Source organism: Brassica oleracea, chromosome C6 (genome assembly GCF_000695525.1).
Source record: "Brassica oleracea var. oleracea cultivar TO1000 chromosome C6, BOL, whole genome shotgun sequence".
NCBI classification, from domain to species: Eukaryota; Viridiplantae; Streptophyta; class Magnoliopsida; order Brassicales; family Brassicaceae; genus Brassica; species Brassica oleracea.
The window spans coordinates 16411475-16432958 of record NC_027753.1 but is presented as its reverse complement, the minus strand read 5'-3'; the positions used below and the strand labels follow the sequence as shown (position 1 = coordinate 16432958).

At 36.6% G+C, this 21484-nt stretch overlaps 3 protein-coding genes across 7 annotated transcripts; 2 read left to right on the top strand and 1 right to left on the bottom strand.

Annotated features, from left to right (window-relative positions):
- Positions 1–3734: 3734 nt before the first annotated feature.
- LOC106297592 lies at positions 3735–4727 on the bottom strand. The gene is made up of 2 exons (XM_013733801.1): positions 4409–4727; positions 3735–4207 (listed from the first exon to the last, which is right to left on the bottom strand). The coding sequence occupies exons 1-2, from the start codon at positions 4725–4727 to the stop codon at positions 3735–3737; spliced, it is 792 nt and encodes a 263-aa protein (XP_013589255.1).
- Positions 4728–6423: 1696 nt separating this feature from the next.
- On the top strand, positions 6424–11716 carry LOC106300038 (ARF guanine-nucleotide exchange factor GNL1). Its single transcript, XM_013736087.1, has 3 exons — positions 6424–6702; positions 6995–7767; positions 7913–11716. Exons 2-3 carry the CDS (start codon positions 7039–7041, stop codon positions 11525–11527), a joined length of 4344 nt encoding a protein of 1447 aa, XP_013591541.1. The 5' UTR covers positions 6424–6702; positions 6995–7038; the 3' UTR covers positions 11528–11716.
- A 6467-nt stretch (positions 11717–18183) lies between these two features.
- Positions 18184–19699, top strand: LOC106298275 (vesicle transport v-SNARE 11). 5 transcript variants are annotated; one of them, XM_013734377.1, is made up of 6 exons: positions 18184–18336; positions 18574–18691; positions 18751–18809; positions 18880–19068; positions 19152–19322; positions 19404–19699. In XM_013734377.1, the coding sequence occupies exons 2-6, from the start codon at positions 18598–18600 to the stop codon at positions 19554–19556; spliced, it is 666 nt and encodes a 221-aa protein (XP_013589831.1). In that variant the 5' UTR covers positions 18184–18336; positions 18574–18597; the 3' UTR covers positions 19557–19699. The 5 variants fall into 5 exon arrangements, with proteins under 5 accessions (XP_013589831.1, XP_013589829.1, XP_013589827.1 ...); XM_013734373.1 differs by lacking the exon at positions 18184–18336 and adding an exon at positions 18351–18444; XM_013734375.1 differs by having other exon boundaries at positions 18231–18336; positions 18574–18809; positions 18885–19068; positions 19404–19643.
- The last annotated feature ends 1785 nt before the right edge of the window (positions 19700–21484 follow it).

Below are 21484 nucleotides of genomic sequence, written 5' to 3'. Positions count from 1 at the left end.
AAATCGCTGAACAGAACACGCTGGAGTCGTGGAGTGATATCAACTTGTTGTGATTTTGATGCGCCAATTTCGACAGACTGGAGTTCGTTGATGCGGTTGTTGCAAATAATCTGAGAATGCACGAGGTCGTCCAAGCGAGAGGTCGTTCCTCGAGTGAGCTCGTCGATCCTACCGAGAAGGGTTTGAAAGATCAGGGAGATGTCTGGCTGAGTGGAGTACGTCGTTCTTGTGTTTGGTACTGAAGTCATCGGTATGAGAGACGTGGTGTCGGCTGGATGACGCGAGGTCGTAACTGCTGCTGGTAGGGCCGAGGTCGTCACCATTGATAGCTGGGTTGAGGTCGTCGCCACTGTCTTCGAGGTGTTGGCTGGATGGTCCGAGGTTGCCACCATTGATGGTTCGCCCGAGGTCGTCGCCACTGGCGTGGAGGTGTTGGCTAGGTTGTCCGAGATTGTCATTGCAGCTAATTGTGTGCTTGTCATTCCATGATGGTCGGTGGTTGCAGAAATCAGGGCGTCTGGTTGCGCTGTGGGCTCTGTGACTGGCGAGCTGTCTTGAGGTGAAGAAGAATCCCCTGCCCCACGGTGGGCGCCAATTGTTGTTTCCATATCCGGTCGGTGATGTAATATTTATAGATGATATAAAGGGGTGGAGATTTTCGTATTAATAGTCAAGAATAAACAAGCTCGGTCAATTAAAGAACTAAAGATGCTCTTCTAAACAGTTCGTCTAAACAAGTATCTTTCTATTTTATGGTCTGAGGTCGTCTGGGCCGAGCTCGCCTAGTGGTCGAGGTCGTCCGAGACTTTTCTGTGATGAAGAGGCGATGCTCTCCTTTTCTGTACTTTCTGTACTTTTCTGAACCTCCTTTCAATGAGTCTGACGTCTTCTATTTATAGTGACGTACGTTTTGTCTTCTAGCGAAATCATCAATTATTGTTTAACGGACCGGGCCTGATTTTGGGCTTAGCTCTTAATGGGCCTGTACTAAAAGCCCATCTCCAACAACAACTATATCATCGACTGGATTACATTCTGAGTGATGAACGATATGAGAAATATATATCATCTTCATTAAGTTTTTCAGAGTTTAAATATTGCTTTAAGATTAGATCACCTGTTGAATGAGTATATAATCAGTCAAGGTTGAAAGTTAATGAATGTCAGATGGAAAACTAGTGATAAAATATCATCTTACTGATCGTAAATAAATCTTATTTGGACGTTAGATATCATAATAAACGATTTGAAATTAACATTGACAAAAACATTCAACAATGAATGGATTGGGAACACATTCAATATGACACCCTTTCTTGCAGTGAATTTTGTTTGGGTTGATAGCCTCCTGCGAAGAAGCTTCATGGTGCAACAACACAGTTTGAGAAGCTTCTTCTTGTAGTAACCGGTTTGCTCCAGTTTCTGTGATACTCATCACTAAAAAACCATAAGAAAGATATGTTAACAATAATACAGTATTATAAAACATCTTACGCATGGAATATGTAATATAAATATTTACCGGAGCTAATAGCTATGAAGATAAAGAATGCAAGTTTCATTGATATTTTCTCCATACCGTTTTAGAGATTGAAGATAATATGAATGGTCTTCATTTAATTGTGAAACTCTATTTATAGATTAATAAAGTAACGGTACTTAATTTAGTCAAATTAAATTATAGAAATAAAATCAATAAAGCTACTCCCTCCATTTTTTATTAGTTGATGTTTTATACCTGCGCACACAAATTAAAAAAATATTCTTAATACATTTTTTTATAAATAAAAACATTATTAACTATCCACCTAACCAAATTTTAACTCATTAATAACAAACTGTAGGAAATAAAAGGTATATAACATGTAAGGTTACAAAAAAATTGCATTAAAATTTAAAACGTCGTCTAATTTAATACAAATAAAATTTTCCCAAACATCATCTATTAAAAGCATTAGAGAGTATATTAAATTTTGACCAAAAGTTATAGGATTGATTGACAAATGGTTTTTGGAGCATTACATAGCCAAACAAATATACAGTTATTATATTGATTCAATTAAAAATGGACTTCAAACATAACATAAAGACTGTAAATAAGATATATGATTTTTATTACTAGAATAGACTTCAAACATAACATAAAACTCTAAATAAGATATATACTATGGCATAAAAATGGTCAAATCCATAGTATATCATTCATCCCACATCTCATTCCAAGCAAAAAAAAAAACACATGTCTTCTAATATGAAAATCACACCATTGAAAGATGTGAAACCTTTCAAAACAGAATGGCAGTTACACGTTAAAGTCCTACTTACATGGAAGCAATGCACTTCTAAGTCCGGAAAAACATTGGATATCATCTAAGCCGATGAGAATGTGAATAACTATACATGTACAAGTCTATTTATCCTATATTTTGATTTCTAAACTATTATGCATGATATCTACTAAATTTTTTGGCCTTCTTACATGCACAAGGATAACAAAATCCAAGCTTCGTGCAAGATGACTTATATCTTGGCGAATAAGAAAAGATTTCAACTCGTTGGAGTCTTAAGGGAAGACTTATTTCCTAGCACTTTTTCATCTTCTCTTTTCTTTGAACAAGTCCTCTTTAAATGAAAAAATTATTAAACATTAAATGGAAACATCTTATTCGAATCATACTAACAGAGGAAGAACTAATGTAGCATATATATACCAGATCGTGTCTGTCTATTGGTATGTTTTGCAGAGTTCATATAACCATTTCGTGTATGAAGATCTGAAACATCAACTCACTCCTAAGAACTGAGTCTTTCAGATGGAGGAAATCGAACATTGTTTTACGAAAATATAAAGGTATAGTCGAACCAAACATTAACAATGTAGGCTGAAGTGTACAGATAGATCGCTGATTGATATTCAGTTCGTTTATGTTCCACCACCACCACTTCATTTCACTTTATTTTTGTCTGATTCATCTGATTTAAACCTCAAATATGTGTTATGAAGCGGATTTTGGCTTGCCTGTCAGAAGTATAACAACATCTACGTTACAACCTGTCATGTGGGAACTACCCGGCCCCTGGGCTCCAGACTCAAATCAATTGGTGAGAGCTTGTTTTATGGAAGAATTGTTAAAGGTTAAGGTCTTGGGTCCGAAAACGCCAAACGCATCAATAATCTACATGGGGAGTCAGTGAAGGCTCACATGTGAAAGGTTAGGGTCGGTGCCTTACAAGGCTGTGAGCCTAGGCCCGCAGGACAGGTGGTCACAAAAAAAAAATTGACTTTTATTGTAACAATCCGCCCCGTGGAAACTACCCGCTCCATGGACCCCAGACTGGCCCTGCAGAACATCGACTCCAACCCTTCACTTATAAGCTTTCACTGACTCTATAATTAGGTTGTTGGTATGTTTAGTATTCCTTGAAGACAACTTTTAGGTTTTCCTCTTTGTTGTTTGTCTTTTTTTTATAACTTCAATTTGTTGGAATCTTCATCGATTTAGCTAGGTTTGGTTTGTGAATTCGTCGATTAATTCTTCCGTCTACATCATCAACACTTCTCAAAAACGTAAAGTTAACATTTTTTTCCTTCAAACAAATGATCTTTTTTTATGTAAACAGTCACAAAGATGTTTCTGAACCATGAGACCAAGCATTATACAAAGCCAAATTTTATAACTGACTAAGGGTTTGCCCTGACATGCCTCCAGTTCTGAATGCAATGGTGAGAGTCGTCAGTGTTGATTCCTTGCTCCCAAAAGTTGCGTCGCTCCTCTTGGGTTTATCCATGTCCACCGATAGCCACTAAAGAGTGCGTTATGTGTCCAAGATCCATCTATCATGCATCTCTCTGAGATTAGAGCCCGTTCTGGGTTTTGTGCTTCCACCATTCCTTCTGGTCTATGATTTGCTTCAAACCAGGCATGACATTCTGATTTCGCGTGTCTAACAGTTTCCAAAGGGTCTCTGTCTATCCCTCTAAATAGTTTATTGTTCCTCGCTTTCCAGAAGTACCATATGATCCAAGGATATGGGTCCTTGTCCAATTCTGAATCTTCAATATCATTCTTTCGCCATAAGAGGCAATCTATATTTGTGAAGTGGCTTCCACTTGGGAATAGTGTTGGCGGTGTTGGTGTTTTCGCGTGTGCCCAAGTCTGTAGGGCTGGAGGGCATTCGAAGATGGCATGATTTATAGTTTCATCATCTGCACCACACCGAGGGCAATGGTTGTCACATGTCATATGACGATGAATCATATTACTCGTTACTGCTAACTGTTCAGATATCATCTGCCAAATGTGATGTCTGATCTTTGAAGGCGCTTTTATTTTCCAAGCAAAGGCCTGGAATTTGTAATACTAGGTTCTTGCGCCTCCAATGTTTCATCCTTAAGCAAGTTAATTGCCTGATTTGACAGTGTACATTCCATTCTTCGTATAGCTCCAGCAATATCCATCTCTATGATAATCCTGGCTTATGGCCAGAGATTGGATCAATGGGATGTCATCCTGATAAACATAGTTTTCCAGCATCTGAGTATTCCATCTCTTCGGGTTCCCAATCATCAGGTCACTTACTGGCAACATTGGGTGAACCACCGGTGCAATTAGCCTAGCTGGTCTTGCCGGCATCGTTGGGATCCAAAGATCTTCCCAGATCCTAATTTCATTACCAGAATGTACCTTTTGTCTAATCACCAACTCTATCAATGTCTTTTCAGCCATTATACTCTTCCACCCATATGAGGGATTGTTCGTAATGTTTAGTTGCAACGGTGAGCTACATCAGAAATATCGTCCTCTCAGAATCCTTGCCAATAAGGAGTTAGGAAATTGCACTAATCGCCATAACTGTTTCCCAAGTAATGTGAGTTTAAATTCATGAATCATCCTGAATCCTATTCCTCCTTCATCTCTTGATTTGCAGAGTTTCTCCCACTTAACCCCGTGAATTCCTCTTTTAGGAGGGTTTGAGCTCCACAAGAACTGTGCAATGACACTAGCTATATAAGTTCTCGCATGTCTCTAAAGTTAAAAGGAGGGTTGACATTACATACTTGGGCAGAGCCAAAAATATAGACTTTATGAGCACCTCCTTTACTCCCCTTGATAGCCATCTTCCTATCCAGCCATTACCACGGCCTTGTAGTCGTTCCTTCAGAAAGGCAAAGAGCCTTACCTTTGAACCGCTAATATCTTCAGAGATACCAAGATAGGTACCCATTCCCCCCTCATTTGCAATCCCAGTTGAAATTTTTAAAGTATCCTTAACAAGTCCAGGTATTCTTTTACCAAAGAGTAAGGAAGATTTTTCAAAATTAATGCATTGTCCAGAAGCTTTTCCATAGGTCTCAAGTGCTTTCATGATTTCATCGCATTCACGTGGCTCTGCCTTGCAGAAGAACAAGCTATCATCAACAAAGAGAAGGTGGGATAGCGGAGGGCTAGCGCGTGAAACACGCATCCCCGTTATCTTTCTTTGATTCTCTGTAGGGGTGTTCAATCCGGATATCGTTTCGGTTCGGTTTTTTTGGTTTTTTGGTGTTTCGGTTTATAAAAAATATCTACCATATTAAAACTATATTTAATATGGTTTGGTTCGGCTTATATACCGTCGGTTTTCGGTTTATGGCTTTAAATTTAATTATAACATGGCGATATTTTGGTTTTTAAATAATCTATTTTTTATTTTACTATTTAAATAATCAGTAAACATATTTATTTAATAACAGTAATATTTTTATGGAATAAAAGTAAGAAATATCAGTAATCCATAATACTATTAAAAAAAAGTAAAAAATATGTTTTTTTAATTTGATAAAAAAAATTTGAACTTAAAATAAAATATTAAATAACTAAAATAAACATTTAAGTAGGAAGATCATACCAATAAAATAAATTAGGAATATATTATTAATTATATTATATAATTTACATATACTTATACTTTATATTTTAATTGATCGGTTTATTTAGTTTATTCGGTTTGATCGGTTTATATACCAAACCATATCCATATACCACGGTTTCTTAAAAATGACATCCATTCGGTATATTCGGTACTACCAAATCCAAACTATTTTTTCTATTTCGGTTCGGTTCGGTTTTACCGGATTGAACACCCCTAATTCTCTGCATGATTCAAAAGGCTTACGAACGCTTCTGTGCATAAGATGAATATGAAAGGAGACAAAAGATCTCCATTAACTAAGAAGAATTTAGACTTTAAGACATAAGTAAAGATAAAGTATGCCTAAGTGTAAATTTTTTTATTTTTATTTTTGACCTACATCATTTGCAAGCTTAACATATGATTGTATTTGAGGCCCATGAGTCTGTTAAGAATTAATTGCAAAGCCAAGCCCACGATACGGCCCATCTCGGAGCTTTGTCTCTTAGCTTTCACAACCTTTGTCTTGGATCATCTCTCTCTCTCTCGGAACATCCGATGCTTCTCCGATCTCCATCATCGTCACACTTCACGGAGCCAATTCCAGGGAGGATCCACGTGTGATGCGTTGCTGGGGATTGAGGGGATCTTATCTCAGTTGAATTTTGAGGGGCAAGCTCTCACGCTACCGGATCGGCTCGTGCCTTCACTGAGAACCGAAGGAACAGCTCATTATCTTTCTGTGTGTTTGTCGCTTTCAAAGAGTAGAAAGTGAATCTCTATTGAGATCCCGATCTCTCCTTCAGCCAGGTACACTGAGATTTTCTCTCGATCCAAGCTTTCCAATTTCTCTGTAATGTGCGATTAGCTTTTATAGTTTTCGTTGGATCTGAATTGTTTGGTTATGCTATTCAATAATATTAAATGAAGTTTTAGTTCACTTACACAATGACTCCATGGATAGGTAGATGGGTAGAGTTTCTGGGTATATCCATTGTAATAGATGGTCTGTGTAACTTTTCTCTGTTTGTCAATGAATTTGTTTGGCCATTGTTACTGTCAACTTCTTTCTAAGCATGAAAGCTTTCAACTTCTTTTGCAGCTCTGCATGCTTCGTGTGTGTTTCGGTGTTTGAGCTAAGACGCTATGGGGCATCAGAATCATCATCCTTCGGGAAGCAACTCGTTCCATGGAGGAGAGTTCAAGAGTTGTCACTCCAAACCGTCCAAGGTTGCTGTGGCGTCCATGATCAATTCCGAGATTGGCGCAGTTTTGGCTGTGATGAGGAGGAATGTGCGGTGGGGTGTTCGCTACATTGGAGATGATGATCAGTTGGAGCATTCTCTTATCCATTCTTTGAAAGAACTGCGTAAACAGATATTTTTGTGGCATGCCAATTGGCAAAACGTTGACCCAAAGCTCTACATACAGCCGTTTCTGGACGTCATACTATCTGATGAAACTGGGGCTCCCATCACTGGCGTTGCTTTGTCCTCTGTCTACAAGATCTTAACCCTTGACGTCTTTACACTTGATACCGTGAATGTGGGAGAGGCGATGCATATCATAGTTGATGCTCTGAAAAGCTGTCGTTTCGAGGTAACTGATCCTGCCTCCGAGGAAGTGGTTCTGATGAAGATACTTCAAGTTCTTCTTGCTTGTATCAAGAGTAAGGCAGCTAATGGGTTGAGTAATCAAGATATTTTCACCATCATCAACATTTGCTTGCGTGTTGTTCATCAATCAACCTCCAAAAGTGAATTGTTGCAGCGTCTAGCGCGACACACTATGCATGAGTTGGTCAGGTGTATCTTCTCTCAGCTTCCTTATATCAGCCCGCTAGCTAATGAAACCGAATTAAATGTCGGTGACAAGGTAAATCTCGTTAAACTTGTATGTCAGCATTATTCTGTTTGTTCTATTGATAGAATTTTTAACAAATTGTACCATGACTAAGTTTTGAGGTGAATTGTGCTGACCATCTTTCCACAAATTTCATACGGTGTTCTTTCCTGTGTAGGTGGGAACAGTGGACTGGGATCAGAAATCTAGAGAAAGCAAAGTTGTAAATGGAAATATTGATAGCGTATCTGTTACTCTCGGCACTGACAAAGATCCTCGAAGTTCTGAGATGGTTGCTCCAGAAACAGAGCTTAATAATGATGAAAAGGGAACTGAGGTCAGTGATGACTTGAATGTTGCTGCGAATGGTGAAAGTGCAATGTTGGCACCTTTTGGTATTCCATGCATGGTAGAGATTTTTCATTTCTTGTGTACTCTGTTGAATGTTGGAGAAAGCGGTGAAGTCAATTCTAGGTCCAACCCTATCGCATTTGATGAAGACGTTCCTCTTTTCGCTCTGGGTTTAGTTAATTCCGCTATAGAACTTGGAGGCTCTTCTTTCCGTGAGCACCCAAAGTTGCTGAGTTTAATTCAGGATGAGTTATTCTGTAACTTGATGCAGTTTGGTATGTCAATGAGCCCTCTGGTTCTTTCTACAGTTTGCAGCATCGTCCTTAATCTCTACCTGAGTTTCCGTACTGAGCTTAAGGTGCAGCTTGAAGCTTTCTTCTCATGTGTACTTCTGAGAATTGCACAGAGCAAACATGGCTCTTCTTACCAGCAACAGGAGGTTGCTATGGAAGCTCTAGTTGATTTTTGCAGACAACATAATTTCATGGCTGAAGTGTTTGCGAATTTTGATTGTGATATAACCTGCAGTAATGTGTTCGAAGATGTTTCAAACTTGCTATCAAAGAGTGCATTCCCAGTGAATGGGCCTTTATCAGCTATGCATATACTTGCGTTGGATGGGTTAATTTCCATGGTTCAGGGAATGGCTGAAAGGGTTGGTGAGGAATTGCCGGCGTCAGATGTTCCTACACACGAAGAAGGATATGAAGCATTTTGGACAGTGAGATGTGAGAACTACGGAGATCCTAACTTATGGGTTCCCTTTGTCCGTAAGTCAAAGCACATCAAGAAAAGGCTGATGGTTGGGGCTGATCATTTTAACAATGATCCTAAAAAGGGTCTGCAACAACTCCAAGCGTTGCACTTGCTGCCGGAGGAACTTGATCCAAAGAGTGTTGCGTGCTTCTTCAGGTATACATGTGGGTTAGATAAGAATCTTATAGGAGATTTCCTGGGAAATCATGACCAGTTCTGTGTTCAGGTGCTTCATGAGTTTGCCAAGACGTTTGACTTCCAGAACATGAATCTTGATAATGCTCTGCGTCTCTTTGTGGGTACATTTAGATTGCCTGGCGAGTCGCAGAAGATACAGAGGGTGCTTGAGGCGTTTTCTGAGAGATACTATGAGCAGTCGCCACAGATACTGATTGATAAAGATGCTGCCCTCTTGTTATCTTACTCGATAATCTTGCTGAACACAGATCACCACAACACGCAAGTTAAGAAAAAGATGACTGAAGAAGATTTCATCCGTAACAACAGGTGCATAAACGGAGGCGCAGATCTTCCTAGGGAGTACTTATCTGAGCTGTATCATTCAATCTGCGACAGTGAGATTCAGATGATCCCAGATCAGGGAACCGGTTTCCAAATGATGACATCGAGTCGGTGGATTAGTGTGATTTACAAGTCCAAAGAAACCAGCCCCTATATCATATGTGACAGCACATCGCATCTGGGCCGTGACATGTTTCATATCGTGTATGGTCCAACTATTGCAGCTACATCAGTGGTTTTTGAGCAAGCAGAGCAAGAAGATGTTTTACAGAGATGTGTTGATGGGTTTTTCGCCATTGCAAAACTTTCAGCGTACTATCATTTGAATAGGGTATTGGATGATCTGGTTGTGTCTCTCTGCATATTCACGCCATTCTTCGCTTCATTATCTGTTGATGAAGCTGTTCTTGCTCTAGGAGAAGATGCCAGAGCTAGAATGGCTACCGAAGCTCTTTTCTTGATTGCAAACAAATACGGTGACTATATCAGCTCGGGCTGGAAAAGCATCGTGGAATGTGTCTTGAGCCTCCACAAACTCCAGATCTTACCAGCTCATATAGCTAGTGATGCAGCGGATGACCCGGAGCCATCAACTAGTAACATAGAGCAAGAAAGACCTTTAGCAAATCCCGTGTCAGTAGTATCACAGGCACAACCCTCAGCGGCGCCTAGAAAATCCTCTAGCTTTATTGGTCGGTTTAGCCAGCTTTTGTCTTTTGACATGGAAGAGATAGAGCCATTGCCAACTGAGGAAGAACTGGCAGCTTATAAACTCGCTCGTGGGATAGTGAAAGATTGTCACATTGATAGCATATTCTCTGACAGCAAGTTTCTCCAAGCTGAGTCTCTGCAGCAGCTTGTTAGCTCTCTCATAAAAGCAGCCGCGAAAGATGAAGCTAGTGCGGTCTTTTGCCTTGAGCTTCTGATTGCAGTAACTCTGAACAACCGAGACAGAATCCTACTGATCTGGCAAACTGTTTACGAGCACATCTCGGGTATTGTTCAGTCAACGACAACACCTTGCCCGCTTGTTGAAAAGGCTGTTTTCGGTGTCTTGAAGATTTGTCAGAGATTATTGCCTTACAAGGAGAACCTAACAGACGAACTTCTGAAGTCACTCCAACTTGTTCTCAAGCTTGATGCAAGAGTGGCTGATGCGTACTGCGAACCCATTACTCAAGAAGTTGCCCGTCTTGTAAAAGCGAATGCATCTCATGTCAGATCTCATGTTGGTTGGCGAACAATCATATCTCTGTTATCAATCACAGCTCGGCATCCAGAAGCTTCTGATGCTGGATTTGAAGCTCTCCGGTTTATAATGTCAGAAGGAGCTCACTTGCTACCATCAAACTACATTCTCTGTTTAGATGCAGCTAGACAGTTTGCTGAATCCCGAGTCGGCGAAATCGATAGGTCTATATCAGCCATCGACTTAATGTCAAACTCTGTGTTCTGTCTTGCAAGGTGGTCTCAAGAGGCGAAAAAGTCGGTGGGAGAAGATGAAGCTATGATGAAACTAAGCCAAGATATTGGAGAAATGTGGCTCAGGCTTGTGAACAACCTCAAAAGAGTTTGTCTTGATCAGCGCGACCAAGTGAGAAACCACGCCATCTTAATGCTGCAGAGATCTGTAGCCGGTGCAGACGGGATAATGTTACCGCAACCTCTATGGTTCCAGTGCTTCGACTCCGCAATCTTCCCATTGCTAGACGAATTGCTCGCGGTTTCAGTCGAAAATTCAAGAAAGACATTCAAGAAAACGGTTGAAGAAACGCTTGTGCTCGCCACAAAGCTCATGTCAAAGGCTTTTCTTCAGTCTCTCCAAGACATCTCGCAGCAACCATCGTTCTGCAGACTCTGGCTTGGTGTATTGGACCGTATGGGGACTTACATGTCGACCAAGTTCAGAGGAAAACGCAGCGAGAAAGTCCATGAACTCATACCGGAACTGCTGAAGAACACGTTGCTGGTGATGAAGACAACGGGTGTTCTATTACCAGGTGATGATATCGGTAGTGATAGTTTCTGGCAACTTACTTGGCTTCATGTTAAGAAGATATCTCCGTCTCTGCAATCTGAAGTGTTCCCTCAAGAAGAGCTCGATCAGTTTCAGAGACGAAACGCAAAGCCTGAAGATACTCCACCTGAGATGGGGGTGGAATAGAAAGAACTTGTGTTCCATACAGAAGAGAAAAGCATATTAAAGAAGTTTTTTAGACACTATATCCAAGTTTTTGTTTTTGCAGTATAGCTTTTTGCTTGATAATAGGGGATTATTATTATAATACTTTGGAGTTTTGAGCTTTGGACTTCTATGGAATGCACGTTGAAATTATGGATTTGATTGGAAATATATTTTGGAGCAATTCAGAAAAGTGTTGGGCACACAAGCCCCATAAACCCTTTATTGAGTTGCGTATAAGATATAAAATGAGCAGAGGAATTGCGTTTGAGAAGAACTTATTTACCGGTTTATTTTGGATTTCATAAGTTTCTGATTGGTGAGGCCTCACTTTTCCAAATATTTAAGGCTTTGGAGTTTGTTTACGATTTCCATCCAGACAATATACGAACATATCAGAATGTATAGCAGCTGTATCGGGAAGTGTTTTGAACTTAGTGGTGGTCTTTTTATTGGCACATTATAAAGTTTTGATGTATTATTTTTGAGAAGTGGTCTCTTTGCCGTTATTTGAGGTTAAATGTTATTGTTCGCCAGGCCGTGGACAACATCAATAAAATTTGTTATTGATTATTGGCAGTTCTCATCAAAATTTACAGATTCTAGTGTTAGTATTTTTGTTTTTTTTTTAATGTATGTCATTTTATATTTGTTTTAGTTTCTGTTTCTTATAAGGTTTGGGGAAAAGTTGATATTTTATTAGGTGTCTCCAAAGATATTTTCTTTAGTCAGCAATTAAAATATTTTTAGTCAGATTTGATCAGAAGTTTTGTAGATATTAAAATATCGGACGGGTGTTACACGGAAAATAAAATTGTTGTACTCTTTTTTTTTTTTGAGGGAATTTGCACTTGACAATGGAGAATCCATATATAATAGCAAACTCGTTTTTATCTAAACGCTTATGTCATCAGTTTTATAGGAAAAAAATATATAATGGTGGATTTTGTTTCTAATATATAATCTAATGGTTACAGTTTCATTTACGATACATTTACGATACAAAATATGACATCATAGATTCACTTAAGAAAAAGACGTCTTCATTTCATGAAGAATTGTACATTTTCACAAGGTTAGCCATTAAACTCTTTGATAATAAAGTTGTATCTTTTCAGAAGCTTACCCATTGAACCATTTCATAATAGAAACTTTTAACAAATTTATATATGGTGTTTTCATTCCCCTCCCCTCACCATTCTTCGTTCTTAATTTTCTGCTTGTGTGGAGTTACTTACAATCATAGAGTATATTGTTTTTCTCAAAAAGCTCATTGATTCCGTTTGATATATTTACCCATCTAGAATTTCAGTCAATACATCTATTGGATCCTCGATTCAAAACCACTAATCTGTTTCTCTCTTTACTCCATATCAAAAAGGTACAAGTCTACACAGACTCACTGTTAATACCGTAATGAATATAAGGAACATGTATAATTCTTAAAATTATTTAATTTAACAAAAGTTAAAAGTAGAGAGTTTGAACGGTTTGTTATACTAAATAAGATTGGTTGTGCATGTTAGATAGAGATTCCATTTAACTGATTGCATTCTTAAGTACAATATAGAGATTGTTGATTTTAGATATGTTTCTAATCACCCTACAATCAGTGGCGAATCTAGGATAAAATTTTTGTGGGGACATAAAATAAATGAAAGGGAAATATATGGCTAGAAGGGAATTCAAACCGTGGTCTAGGAGAGGCAGGTAAAGAACTGAAACCATCTATGCTACGAAAAGCTTGTTGTTTCTTATGCAAATACATTTATTTCTATATTTTTGTGGGGGCAACTGCCTTCTCCCTAGTCAACTTAGGTTTGCCACTGCCTACAATAAGATATACCACATTGGTTCAAAATCAGTCGTAGTAATAGTTATTTTGAGATGCCCAATTTGTTTGATAATAGACTTCTTGGCATGGGAAATTTCATGTGTTTGTTTGTATTTCGCTTGCCAAGTTTTCTTGTGTTCAATAATGTGTTTGTTTGTTGTTGCTTTTGATTTCTTAACCTCAAATGAAGTATTATTCATCTTTTTCAAGATTGGAAGTTACATGTATAAAACTTTGTTTGTTTATCTTTTAAAGTTTCAAAGTAATTAGTTCACAAACTTCATTTGAATTCCAAGTGTAAAGATGGATGTTTATAAACATATAATTTTTGCATAAGATTTGGAAACTGGGAGAAATTTTATCTACAATATTGGTGAGTGTTGGAGTTTCCCATTGTCCAGAACGCGATGGTCTGTAATCACAATATGGGAAACCATACACTTTCTACTAGCTACAGCCTCCTAGAAAACCGCATTGCAAATCGTAGATGCTTAGTCGACCTTTGCTTTATATTTTCACTTGATGTCTTGTGACACTTTAATTCTTGAATATTGTATCAAGCGTTAATTAACCATATTTGTTAGATGCTTATAATGTAACCGATATAAATTTTTATCCGTTTAAGTAATTTACACAACCTTAGAAAAACCATGCCGACTATGTATTGATTTGAAGAAAATGTCACACCGTTCAAAAAAAAAAATTTGAAGAAAATGTCTGGTCTTCAAAAAACTAAAGGGAAATTGCACTCTATGGCTAAAAAAAAACCAATAATTCATTGGCTGACTAATAAACCTAAATAGTTAGTATATAATGTATATTTTATATAATAATATATTTCTACCTTTGTCTACATCTAAAACAACCGGTTGAGGCAATAGTTTATAGTAAATAATTAATCATTTCAAAACTACATCGTGAACAACTAATATTCACACATAACTCTAATGTTAATTTTTAATAGTAAATTATATGGAAGGTAAATGGAGTTCTTCTCAGATGTTTTGGAAGAAACCATTTTTATCCACAGCGAAGTTTCTTGGTGAAGAAAAGAACTTCCAGGAACTCATGCGGAAAGTGAAGAAAAAAAATTATGAGATTTTTAAATCAGGCGATGGAGTCAAAACGAATATGAGATTGCAGAATCACAGTTAATGAAGACAAAGAAAGAGATACTTATATACATATTTGTGTACATATGTATGGGTTACCATACTATTTAAGATATAGTCTGTTTTGTTCACATATTTCTATACTATATGAAATAGAACGGTCTGTCGTGCTCTTTAAATTCAACAGTTATCATATTTGTAATGAAAAATTAGGAATACCAAAAAATATAGGAATACCACTTTCCTCTCCTCTTTAAGCTTGCTATCCATAGCCTTCTCGCTTGTTCTAATTGTTGCAATGTAATATTTGTTTATTTCTATTTCATTTGATGAGCATAGAATAGAAATGCTATTATACAATATATGAGTATGAATTATGTTTTGTTGTTGTGTCATTTTATATTTTATATTTTATATTTTAAAAGTAGATTATCACAATGAATGGTCTATATTGTATAGTATAATATTACATAATATAGTTTAAGATTACACAATATTATGTATATAATTTTGATATTTGGGTTTAGGGTTTATATTTGGATTGAGGGTTTAGTGATTAGGATTTAGGGTTTAGTATTTGGAAGATGGGGGTTGAGGTTTTGGTCAACATTAACTTCTTTCATGCAAGCATAAACATTTTATAACTTCTCCAACATGTACTATACTATTTATTTTGTTCCATTCTATTTAGGTTTATGGTTGATATTTGAGTTTATGGTTCATATTTAGGTTTAGAGTTTAGTGATTATGGTTTATGGTTTAGCATTTAGAGGTTGGAGGTGGGTTTAGGATAAATTTATTATTTAGGAGTTGAGATGGAGTTGGTGTCTTATACTATTAGGGATTATGGATATGGTTATAGTCTTATACCACTTTGGCCATATGAAATAGAACGCTCTGTACCTATTTATGTGGTCACTAAACGTGCGACATAGATAGCTTCTTCTTCTTTTATGTATAAATATGTTTGTGGCAAATAAGTGTGTGACGTGAGTTTTATTACAGTGCATAGTATGCCATAAATAAGTGTGTAAGTTGGTGGCATTACGTGATATGATAGTAATAATGGTGTTTTTCTCTCATCCATATATTTTAACAACTACATCATTCACCTTTTTTTTTCTACCCGCTACTTATAAAAGATGGGGGTATAACCGACTAAAATAGAAACTAATTGTTAGTGAGTTAGTTATGTCAAAATCATTGACATATACATAATTTCCCTTCAAAAATTGGTTATACAACAAATTAACCCAAAACTAAATCCAACAGTTTTTTCATGCAAGATGGAGGGAGACAATTTAATAATATTTCTTGTTTCCATAAAAAAAAAGTTTCCAAAATTTTATAATGAACAAGATGAATGATGTTTCTATCATATATATTATATTATGTTTATTGTAAAAATTATGATCTTTTACAATATATATCTTTATATTTTATTGTAAGATTACCCTTAAATTAAATGAAACAAAATTTCTCAGGTCTTTCTATACTTTTTAATTCAATTTAAATAAATAAAAATATATATTAAATATTAATAATATGTTTAATCACTCATTTAGAATGTAGATATGGTTATGTATATGTAAACTGTAAAGAGCTGAAGCAATTAGGAAACAAACGTATCAATCGAAATTGTTTAAAAGTTTGTTAATATATGTTATTTTTACTGTACCAAATTAACTAATTCAGCCAATTTTAATAGTTATAATATTTAATCATTAATTTTTGAATAGATTCAAAAAAAAAAAGATATGACAAAATTTCACAACAAAACAAAGGTAAAAGATAAACAATATTGTTATTTATATGAAGCTTACAAAAATATATGGAGTTGTAAATAAGGTTATTTTATGTGTTCATAAATAATAAAATAATACTCATTTATTTACTTTTGAAATAGAGATAAAAAGAAAATGAACACAAAAAATAATCAGCAAAACAAGTAATGAGATGTGGTGATTGTAATGCTTTTAGTATGGCTTGTCGAAATTACTAAAAATATCGACTGGCCAAACATCTATTATTACAATATGTTGTAAACAAGGTAGAATGAAATTATCCAAGATCGAAGAGCCTGCAATGCATCTTGATAATCCTCTCGGAATAATCTGGGATTGTGTTGTTCCTCATTAGAAAAGAAGGCGCACATTCCTTGCAAGGTCGATCATCTATACATCCGACAAACTCATCATTAGAATCGGAAACAATAGCTCTTCTCATGGCTATTCAACAAATGAACTGTTCACATTTCATAAAGTGTCTTTCCTCGGTTTGATCAACTAAATCTTCTAAGAGCAGCTAAAAATCTAATGGCATCTTGTAGCTCTGAAGCAATACAATTAGAAAGGATAATTCTTAAGCTAAGTTTGTCAAATCGGTAATACTTTTTTCAGTATTGATGCAAGATCAGAAACTAACCGTGAAAAAACCACCCAAATCCCGACCATAAGGCAAGCTTCGAGGACATGGTCTGAAACAAAAGACTTGCGAGAAAGCTTCAACGGTCAATGGAGGTTCTCCTTCTCAACCGGACTATTCTCTCAGCCTAGACAAACTCACAGGACAGTTCGGCCAGCTCAGCATCAACAAGAAGACATCCGGTTCAGAAGAAGATTCACTTGAAGATCTCGGACCAAAGGAAATATTTGAAGAACTCGGTCCATTTCCAATTTTATGAAGATCAAAATGGTCCCGCTAAAAGCATCAAAGAATGGCCCATACTTCCATCAACCCACTGCCTCACTTTGTTTGTTATGGAGCTTCTCAAGCCTTAGCCCACACCAACCATTTCACCTAAGCAACATGAGATTAAAAAAAACAAGCTATCAAGGAGTCTAGGTGCATAATTGGCAACTTCAGTCAAACCAATTCGTTGCCGATTAGCCAAATAAGGTAAACTTTAATTTCTCATTTCAAGGATTATTTGACTAACTATTCTTGTTTCCTTTTTATTCTTTCATTTACGATTTGAATAATTTAAAGCACATTGTTAGCCTTTGTTCAGGTCATTGAATCGAGTCTATGTATTAATTTGCTTCGAGTCCCCTAGACCTTTTTTAAGCATTTGTGTATTCTTTACAACTATCAATAAACAAAACCAAGATTTTGCCAAAGCGTATCCTTTTCGTTCCAAGTCTTTGTGTGTGTGTGAAGTAGCAAAAAGCGACCGACTAATCAAGGTTCTGTGCAAGAGTCTTATACCATCATTCGTTCCATCCATCGACTCCATCATCCACTCATTGTTCTAGGAGAGGAGAGTTGCACAACAAATCAGCCAGAAACCATCCGTCTACTTGATTCCCATCGAATCAGAAGAAGAGTGTTGAACAACCAATCTTCTGGTTGCCATCGTCCATATATATATCCATCATTCATCGTTCGACCATCACTTAGCCGATCGATCAATTCTAGCGACCATCAACATGGTTCCTATCCGATCGATGAACATCAAGTATGTTTATAGACCTTTTCTACCGTACGTAGATATGTTAGCTAAAGAAGCAAGAAGAAGAGACCAAAACTATGTAATATCTTCAAGTTACTGATATTGGGTTGACAAAAAAAAAAAAAAAAAAAGACATCTGCACACATGAATACAGATAGATCAGCAATCTTGAGTATTGTTGACACGAATAAATCAAATCTTTAGGCTAGCTTCAATTTTTGATCAAAAAAAAAAAAAAAAAAAAAAAAAGACTGAAATTGTTCTCCTTTGTCAACGAGTGGGGGCACACCCAAAAAAAAAGACTAAAATTATTCATCATCAATTCATTCTCGCCTCATCTATTTTCCGATTCCGACACCGTACTTCTTCTTCTTCCCCATCCGTTTCTGATCAGGTCTCATCTGTCTCTTCTTTTCTGATTGTGAATTCCACTTTATAATCTCGAAATTTATATTCCTAATTTCGGTTATGCTTCTTCGATCACACGAGTCTATTGAGATCGGTGTGAATTCTTGCTTTTTCAATTTCTTTTTTTTAGCCCGTGTTGACATGTGTTTCAGAAATGCACAACGTATCAGGATTCATTATTGATTTCTTTTAATCATCATTGTGTGTTGGTTTGATTCTGCAGATTGTATCTAATCTATTTGGAAGAATGAGTGAGGTGTTTAACGGATACGAGCGCCAATATTGCGACCTCTCTGCCAATCTTTCCAAGAAATGTTCCTCTGCGCTTTCCCTTGACGGAGGTAAAACAATATAGGATACTTAGGTTTCTGTGTTTGATACCTTACTGATTGATTTGCAGAACAAAAGAAGCAGAAGCTTTCCGAAATCAAATCTGGCCTTGAAATTGCAGAGGCATTGGTATGTCATTAGGCATGTAATTGTCCTTCTTACCTTTTGAAGTTTTGTACCCTTTTTCTTTATTAACCAGATTAGGAAAATGGATCTCGAGGCGAGGAGCCTCCCACCCGGTGTTAAGTCCAGCCTCCTTGTCAAATTAAGAGAGTTCAAGTCTGATCTTAACAACTTCAAAACACAAGTGAAGAGAATCACATCTGCAAACTTGAACGCTGCTGCTCGGGACGAGTTGCTTGAAGCTGGCATGGCTGACACAAAAACGGTATCTAAAAGGACTCACTCGCTAGCATTTTGTTCAATCTTCTAGTAAAACATGTTTTGATTGATACGCCATTTGAGGTTCAGGCTTCAGCTGATCAAAGAGCAAGGCTGATGATGTCAACAGAACGTTTGGGTCGAACCACAGACAGGCTCAAGGACAGTCGTAGAACAATGATGGAGACTGAAGAGATTGGCGTTTCAATCCTCCAAGACTTGCACGGTCAGAGGCAATCTCTCCTACGTGCTGGAGACACGGTACTTGCTCTCTACTTTATATACTACATGATTGGTGCTCTTTAAACCAATAGTTTCAACTCTGATGATACATACATACAGCTTAGTGGAGTAGACGAGAATGTTGGAAAGAGCAAGAAGATCTTGACAGGCATGACGAGGAGGATGAACAGGAACAAATGGACCATTGGAGCCATTATCGCCGCTTTGGTCGTCGCCATTATCATCATCTTGTACTTCAAACTCACCAAGTAAGCCTCTGTAACTGAACCAAAACTCTTCGTTTGTGAATCTTTGATTTTTCCTTCTCTATTTTTTGATGTCTGTGTGAAAAGTTGTCTTTGCCACCTTTTGTATTACTGCCTCGAGAAAAGTAAGGCCTCAGATTGTTTGGTTGAGTTTGCAAATGCATTTATTATATTTAGTTTAGTTTTTGCTAAATGATGCTAAATTACGATTTGCAGAGGTATAAATCACATTTAAATAATCAGAGGCTTAAATCTCGAACCCTTGATGTAATTCTCACTTTCTATTATTTGCATTTCGAACTGGCTCAGCGACTAGAACATCTAATAGTTAATCAAATCGACAGAAGAAGCCATTTGATAAATCTTTTGTTCATGTGGTAAGATTGAGAAACTGTACATAATTGAATATTGACATTAATACAATTCTGGCTTAGTAGATAACTTATGTAATTTTCTCTCATTCTTGAACCTGCTGTAGTCAGCGAGCAAGCTCCCATTAACCTTATGCTTCACATTCTCCACCAAACTGGTCAAAACCTGTAAATTTGTATTCAAATCAGATCATGTGTCTTTATAACACACAGTCAAATAAGAGTATTATACAAAAATGTGTTTACCGCAGTGGCTCCTAACATCTTCGGGTACCAATTCAAGAACCGGAGGAAGAACAAAGCTTATGTTCATTTCTATCTGATCTCTGAGCTTTGTATTCTTTCCTATTCGGTCTGGGTACAATGCTCCTTTTACTCCCAAGCTGAAATCAGATGGCTCCATCACTCGGTAAAAGCCCTTTCAAGTTCCCATCTCGTCTGTCTGAAACGAAAGCAATGCAAAAATATATCAATATTATTAAAAGAAGATCATTTCTAACTTTTACTATATAACATTTTACCAAAAAAAAATCTAACTTTTACCCTTTATGAAAAACTAATACCATAAGACCATTTTGCCATTAATAAATGTTTAATTATATATAAAATAGTAATGGCAGCTGTAATAGTAAAAGTTAACCTCAAGAAAAATCGGCCTTATTGGTTTATTTTAACCTAATTACTCGGCCGGTACGATTTCTTTCAATTTACACAAGCATAAAGAATTACATTCATATCTATTTTATTAAATGAAACACATACAGTACAAATCATTTATAAACAACATACAACAACACAAAATCATTAAAATAGTTACTTCAAGGACTTGCATTTGAAACGGTTAAGCTACTTACAACAATTTCATCAATTACATAAATAAAAATGGGTTTATTCTAGTTAAATTTTAATTCCAAAACTTACAAATGTAACCTTAAATAATCATTACAAAACCCATAAATTGAAATGCATAACATAAATTAAAATGCATTTACCTTATATGAAAAATCAAATAATCTATTTAATTTCATGTACTATTAAAAAATACATTAGAAGTTTAATTGATTTTAAAAAAAATATTATTATATTTTTCTTGGTTCTTATTGGGTCAACCATTGTCAATTCATGGGTTAATGGCGGGGCTTTAGGTTTTTATCGGATTTTTAACTAATGAGTTTTTCACTAAATCGAACTGGATTATATATGGTCACCGGGTTTACCGGTTTGACCGCCAATCCAGATCGGATTTAAAAAAAATAATTATATCTTAATTCATCTATATACCACATATGCACCCCCTCTAAAAGGATTTATATAATATGTAAAAATAATAGTGATTATTTACATGCCCTACTAGTCTTCAACATTTGGTTTCAGTTCGGATATTCCGGTTTTTGTGTGTTTGGTTTTAGAAACTTAAGAACTGTTCAGGTATTTGCAAGGTTTGGTTCTGTTTTAGTTGGGCTATTTTGGTTTATGGTTCAGCTCAGATAGAAGGGTTGGGAACCAACTAATATCCAAAAAAATCGTGTCCAATTCGGTTCTGGTTCGATTATGGTTTCTTGGG

Bases quoted from the DNA above. Each gene is read 5' to 3' on its own strand.
- LOC106300038 (XM_013736087.1), top strand. From the start codon at position 7,039: ATGGGGCATCAGAATCATCATCCTTCGGGAAGCAACTCGTTCCATGGA. The intron at 7,768-7,912 runs GTAAATCTCGTT...TTTCCTGTGTAG, and splicing joins AATTAAATGTCGGTGACAAG to GTGGGAACAGTGGACTGGGA.
- LOC106297592 (XM_013733801.1), bottom strand. From the start codon at position 4,727: ATGGCTGAAAAGACATTGATAGAGTTGGTGATTAGACAAAAGGTACAT. The intron at 4,208-4,408 runs GCAATTAACTTG...GGTGTGGTGCAG, and splicing joins AATGTACACTGTCAAATCAG to ATGATGAAACTATAAATCAT.
- LOC106298275 (XM_013734377.1), top strand. From the start codon at position 18,598: ATGAGTGAGGTGTTTAACGGATACGAGCGCCAATATTGCGACCTCTCT. The intron at 18,810-18,879 runs GTATGTCATTAG...TTTATTAACCAG, and splicing joins TTGAAATTGCAGAGGCATTG to ATTAGGAAAATGGATCTCGA. The intron at 19,323-19,403 runs GTACTTGCTCTC...ACATACATACAG, and splicing joins TCCTACGTGCTGGAGACACG to CTTAGTGGAGTAGACGAGAA.